General features: G+C 31.6%; 1 protein-coding gene across 1 annotated transcript; it reads left to right on the top strand.

Annotated features, from left to right (window-relative positions):
- Positions 1-2,619: 2,619 nt before the first annotated feature.
- Positions 2,620-6,145, top strand: LOC141706123 (putative protein phosphatase 2C 39). Its single transcript, XM_074508944.1, has 5 exons — positions 2,620-2,794; positions 3,489-3,734; positions 3,994-4,270; positions 4,734-4,888; positions 5,820-6,145. The coding sequence occupies exons 1-5, from the start codon at positions 2,789-2,791 to the stop codon at positions 5,952-5,954; spliced, it is 819 nt and encodes a 272-aa protein (XP_074365045.1). The 5' UTR covers positions 2,620-2,788; the 3' UTR covers positions 5,955-6,145.
- The last annotated feature ends 567 nt before the right edge of the window (positions 6,146-6,712 follow it).

Genomic DNA, 6,712 nt, shown 5'->3' with positions numbered 1-6,712 from the left:
GTGATAGTTGATATTATACTCTTGATATCATTGTTCAATATTTATAAACAAATACATGTTTTGATCGAATCCTTGCTTACAAATAATTACTCCACTTTTATAATACCTATATCATTAAAACAGATATTTAAAAACAATAACAATATATAAATCGACATTATATAAACACATATATATCGGATTTCACAGTTTTTTATATAAGTTTAAACAATGTAAGTAAGGAACAAATAAAATAGTTATAAGAAGAAGAAGGAAGGCGGCTGAAGATGAAACAATGAGAAAATAGAAAATATATATGCACCGAAAGATTTAAAATCTAAATATACAAAATACAACTAATCAATCACAAATTTGAATTTTCAGATTTCTATAAATGTATATGCATATAATATATAAAAATTTAAAAAAGGACAATAATGAAAAAATTGATGTACTTCCATGTTAATTGAGTCTTGTATTGATATTTGATTTTGTTTAAAATTGTTCATACCACGAATTTTTGGGTCTCTAATTAATATATACATAAGACCGTATTGTTATTTAACTACAATTTTGTTTAAATTGCTGAAACCATGAAATTAGGATCTCTGATTGATATACATATCTTGATCTTTGGTTACAATTTTCAATATTTAAATTGTTGATACCATAAAATTAGGATCATAGATACATAAGATCGTAATTGATCTTTTATTACGATTTTGAATGTTTTAATTGTTCATACCACGAAATTAGGATCTTTGATTGATATTGATAGATACATAAGACTGCATTAAATGAAAGCGAGTAAACGGGTCAGACTTGGTTATTTTGTTGGTTATTTTCATTAAACGGGTCGGAGATGGTTATTTATTTAATTAGTTATTTACTGTACTACCCTTTTCTATGTAAAAATTGCAAACCTTCACTAGCGTGCATTAAGAATATATTGACACGGTACAATGACAATTCAGTTTTAAATAAAAAATGTAATTTCAACAAATAAAAGTTATTTACGAACAATTTTTATTTATACTAAAAATTATTAGAATCGTAGGGGTGAGAGCTAGAATGTGTTCCATTATGTATTTACCTTTGTGTGCTCACCCGATATATCTGCTTTGTAAAATATGTGATGTTTTTTGTTACCAGATAAATAAATACCGTTATAATCAGAACGGAGTATAATTTTGTATATTTTTTTTCTTTGGTTGGTTTGGTTATCCCCATTTATAATTCTCAGATCCTTTTAATCAAGTGATCATGACCGTTATATTCAAATACTAAAATAATATAGACTACTCAAGTTATCACGTTCAAACTCCGTCAACAGGAAATATTTATTTTATTATTTTTACAATACTAAAATTCGCAGGTTCGAATTCCGTCAATAACAAATATTTATATTATTATTTATACAATATTAAACTCACACAGATTTGAACCCCACTAATAATAAATATTTATATTATTATTTATACACTAACCAAGATATTAATATAAAAATATTAATGAAGATGGTAAACATAGCTTATATAGTAAAACAATCTTAAAATAACAGTGTGGGTATAAATTACGAGTGTAGTGTAAAGTTTAACTTTAAATCACAAATTGACTTTGTGTAGTTTAAATTACACATGGTTTAACTTTAAGACTTAATTGCACAATGATGGCTTGAACTTTGTTCATTTTGCACGAAAATGACTAAATTTTTATTTGTGCCAATATGATGACTAATTGTTGAATATGTCAGCGGTTTGGTGGCTCTTCGCCCCTCCCGTTAAATTTTCCGTTAAATATAACAGATGTATATATTATATGAATAAATAACCCAAAACTGAAAGTTAGGGTTCATGTTATAAAAATTATCCACCATAACAAACCAAAATCTCAATATCAACCATTATATGTTGGTTTTTTGTTAATAGAGAAATAGAGGTTAAGTGGAGACCTCATTGGTCGAAGGCCAAACCGACGGTGGGGAATGTGGTTTTGTGTGTGATAGTGTGGCGGTGTATGTGTGCGGTCTTGTTTTGTGTTCGGGATGACAGGGAGAGACGAACGGAGAGAGAGGTTCAAAAAGAGAGGGAAAGAGAGAGACGAGGGAGATTGAGGTTTGAGAAGAGAGGGAAAAAGAGAGACGAATGATATTGATGGTGATTAAAGGATGTGTGTGAATGGTGTGTATGTGTGAGTGCTGCGTATGTGCGTGATGTGTGTTTTGTGGGTGGAGCAGGGGAGCCATCACCACTACGGTGGTGGCGATGGCCATGAAAAGAGAGGGATGGGAGAGGCAGAGAGATTGATCAGAGATGATAGATGGAGTGAAGAGAGAGATTAAGATGCAGAGAGATTGAGAGAGAGTGATGTGGCTAGAGAGGGAGCAAGCTTATTACAATATTACCCCTGCACCGTTAACATTTAACGTTGAATTTAACTGGAGGGATACGGAGCCACCATAATACTAAGAAATTAATCAATTAGCCACCATTTTGGCACAACTAAAAATTTAAACATTTTCGTGCAAAACGAACAAAGTTCAAGCCAATACTGTGCAATTAAGTCTAACTTTAAATCACAAATAACTTTGACAAACCTATAAAAGCTGGAGTTAAAAAAATACTAGTGGGGAGGGCTGAAAAAGCGGAGTCATAAACAACACGTGTTGTGAAGCAACTAGAGCCCTTGCTATATCTAAGCTTTGCATACAACACAAACACGTGTGTTTTTACGTCCAGATCTCTGTCCCTCATCAAAACAGTTGAATTTTTTTGAGTTCAACTCCCATTTTGTACACCAACAAAACAAGATGAAGGTATTCCTTTGAATCTTTTTCCCCTATATTTATGTTTATGTGTATATTGATGATGCTACAGATTGTACTTGTTGTGTCCATTTGCATTTCTATCTCCTGCCAAACACGTATTAATTTAGTTGGTTTTTTAGTTTTTAAGTGTGTATGAGATTAGCTACAATTTCATTATTCAAAGGGTGTCTCAAGTGCATAAAAAAATTGCAGATTGTTAAGACGAACAAAGTGTCATTTCTGATTAACCATATGTAAATTATGTTTCTTAATCTCTTAGGTAGAAAGAAGAAACTATGGTGTTCTAAAAGATGTACTCAACATATTCCTTTTGGTTCTATTATATATGGTAATATCTAGGCATGCGTTGTTAATAGAGGATCTTAAACGGATGTATTTGGTGGCTAAAAGATGTACTCAACATATTCCTTTTGGTCCTATTATTTGGTAATATCTAGTTTCAATATCCGTGGAAGAAGAAGGTAAATGATTTGTCAATTCTGTGACGATAATCGCATTCTATTTTTGATGTTTTCATTCTATTTTATTTTTAGTGTAGTAGATGGATTACGTAACTGTTTGAGCCTGACAGAAGTCCACTATATTTCTTTCTTTCCTCCATGTTTATCAAGTTCAGTAAATTTACCAATTTTTTTCCTCCTGTTCTTGCTTGCTAGTTATTAGGTTCTTTATTGTCTTGCAGGAGGCTTGTTTAGATTCAGCTGTAGCGGACACTGGCAAGGGAAAGAGTAAGTTGTCGAAGAACCTAAGACATGGATATCACTTGGTAAAGGGAAAATCATATCATGACATGGAAGACTATGTTTTTTCACAGTTTAAGCAAGTGGAGAACAATGAGCTTGGTCTATTTGCTATATTTGATGGACATGTTAGCCGTGAAATTCCAAATTACTTGCGGTCTCATTTGTTTGAAAACATACTGAAGGAGGTAGCACCTACTTGCCTTTTTAACTTAATGAAATGATTGTAATAAGAATATGTTTTTAATGAAGTTAGTTCTTTTTCGTTATCTGTTTTGAATAAAATTTTATACAAACAGTATAATGGTATGAGTGGTCTAAATTTTCATACTGCTATTTTTAAGAATATAGAGATATGAGCAGATACTTGATTGAGTGTATCGTTTTATCCAAGTTCCCTATTTGGTACCATTTCTGTATTCTCACCTTTTCTCTTGCTGCAACCAGCCTGACTTTTGGACTGAAACTGAGAAGGCAATCAGAAGAGCCTATTGTGTGACTGACAAGACAATATTGGATAAAGCAGTTGATTTGGGTAAAGGCGGTTCGACTGCTGTTACTGCAATATTGATTAATTGTCAAAAGCTGGTTGTTGCTAATGTCGGGGACTCTCGGGCTGTCATCTGCAGGAATGGATTGGCCAAACAATTGTCAGTTGATCATGAACCTGACAAGGAACGCAATTGTATCGAGGACAAAGGTGGTTTTGTAATAAAACTTCCAGGTGACTAACTAAACATATTTGGCTTCCATCTTTTAGAAGTTATATTAGATTTAGGTACCCGGATTGTGACGTCAAACTTTCCCTTCATGAGTTTGTTAGTAATAGTATGTGAATGATCAGACTACATGAAATTTGATGGAGATTTCAACATTCTGGCGATCCTTAAGAGTACTAAGGAAAAGAAAACCTTAGTTTCCTTAACAATGTTGGTTCAGAAGTTTCATGGTTGCTACTACTGCTTGATGTTTGAATGGTCAAACTTCGTATGCTATTTCAATCAAAAATCTTATGTTGACAAGCCTCTCAGTCTAAAAAAATGAATTTATGTTTTGCTCTTGCTGAAAAGTTTATAGTTTGGCTAGCTTCTAGACTTTGATAGGTGTTCACCCTTCACAGCTTCATTGATGCGCAACATTTTTCTTTGCTCTGTTATGTACATAAAAATACATTGTGCTTATTGCAGGTGATGTTGCTCGTGTTGATGGAGAGTTAGCGGTGTCCAGGGCATTTGGTGATAAGAGCCTGAAGGAACACCTTAGCTCAGAGCCAGATGTGTCGGTGCAAAGCATAGATGATAAGACAGAGTTTTTTATCCTGGCAAGCGATGGTATATGGAAGGTGGGTCTTCTACATTTCATGGCATGATGTACCGTGTTAATTAATATGTTTATTCAGGTATCATCAACTATATTCTTTCTGCAAAAGCATAGTTCACAATAGTAGTGGTATATAAGTATATTTGCGTCCATAGTTTTCAATTTCTCAGATGCAATATGTATAATATTGAAGGGGAGGAATTAATAGACAAAGGAGACACCTTTATTTTATGATACAATCTGTCTAATGTACAACAATGAGAATAGATAATTCGACTTTAGGCTAGTTAAAACCCTGAGATAGCAATGTAAAATTATAAAGTGTCTATGCTTTCTTGAATCTGTATATATCAATCATCCTCTCCTTTGTAATTTTTGTCATGATTTTTCTGTATGCATCATTTTGCTTATTCACCAGCTCTGTTTTTTGATTCGAACAGTAAAATATAAAATCTTATTTGGGCTTGACTTCTGTTCTTTGGTCAGGGACTTGGTGTTACTTTGGTTGTATGCTTGTATCACCTTAATTTGATAATCAAAATGCTAGGCTAGCATAGCCTCAGAAATTTATTTTTGCAGTGTTGGGTAAATTTGCCTTCAAATTTCTTCCTGCATCATAAGTTATGATTCAAGATATGTTACCACATTCATATTATGGAACATAATGCATATGATAAAATTTTAAAACTCTCCAACAATGTCCATGTTTATATATATTAATATAAAAGTAAAGACTGGTTATGCTAATTTAGGTTGGTGGCATTGATATTAAAAGTTTTACATTTACAAATATGGCCAGTGCAGTGCATATTTGAAACTTGTGAAGTGTTTGCACCAGGAGACTACAATTGTGACTCTTGGAACTACTTAGGAAATTTGGTTTTAGTTGAGCCTCTGTGATGTTTGCCTCTATCTGATGTCAATTGCGCTTTAATATAAAACATTTATATCAGGTAATGACAAATCAAGAAGCTGTGGATTGTATTAAGGACATCGAGGATGCTCAAGCAGCAGCAAAGCGCCTTGCTGAGGAAGCGGTGGCGAGGAATAGCAGTGATGATATTTCATGCGTGGTTGTGAAGTTTTAGTGGAACTAGGAAGGTGGTCCCTGAACTATCACTAATATTTGTAATATGTCAAGTATTTTATATCTTGTTTCTGTTTTATATAGAAAAGTTCTGTTATTCGTGAGATGTTTGAATATTTATTTTTAAATTTTCAGTACCCGAGACATTAGACTTCATATGCCCCAGACCATGTAATAAATTTCGTTGATATTTATATTTAGCAATTTCTCATCTAATAGTTATACAATGCCGAATTTTTTTAATATTATATAATTTTTTAAATTTAATTTGAAGAAAAATTATAAATAATTTTATTTGAAATTATAATAATTATAAATACCATACATAGATGTATAAGGTAGTGATATTTTAGTTTTTAAAAAAATTATTTATTTAAATAGTACATATTGATTATTTTAGTCTGACTCCATTATACTAATTAAACAATCATCTCTATTTTCATTTTATTAAAATAATATGTATATTATAGAAATTAAAGAAAATCCATAATTATATAAACTTAAATATTGTATATACAAATCAATCATCAAATTTTAATATTTGGGTGAGGTTGGATCCTAGTTATCCTATATTATACCTACCATCAAATTAGTTAGATTCTTTAATTTTATTTTAAGTTGAATCAATAATATAAGAATTATCTTTAATTTGAATTTATTTCTTATTTAGAGAAGTTCAATTATATACATTATTATTTTTTAACCCTTGTCGTTATATCTAACAGACTAACAACATTAGTTTGTTTTAAATTTCATTTT

This window comes from Apium graveolens, chromosome 2, assembly GCF_009905375.1.
Source record: "Apium graveolens cultivar Ventura chromosome 2, ASM990537v1, whole genome shotgun sequence".
Taxonomy (NCBI): Eukaryota; Viridiplantae; Streptophyta; class Magnoliopsida; order Apiales; family Apiaceae; genus Apium; species Apium graveolens.
Note: the sequence above shows the minus strand (reverse complement) of the source record. Positions and strands in the feature narration are given on the sequence as shown.

What these genes read in the sequence shown, in the direction of transcription:
- LOC141706123 (XM_074508944.1), top strand. An exon ending in TTTTGTAATAAAACTTCCAG is followed by an intron (nt 4,271 to 4,733) that starts GTGACTAACTAA and finishes TGCTTATTGCAG; the next exon opens with GTGATGTTGCTCGTGTTGAT. An exon ending in CAAGCGATGGTATATGGAAG is followed by an intron (nt 4,889 to 5,819) that starts GTGGGTCTTCTA and finishes CATTTATATCAG; the next exon opens with GTAATGACAAATCAAGAAGC.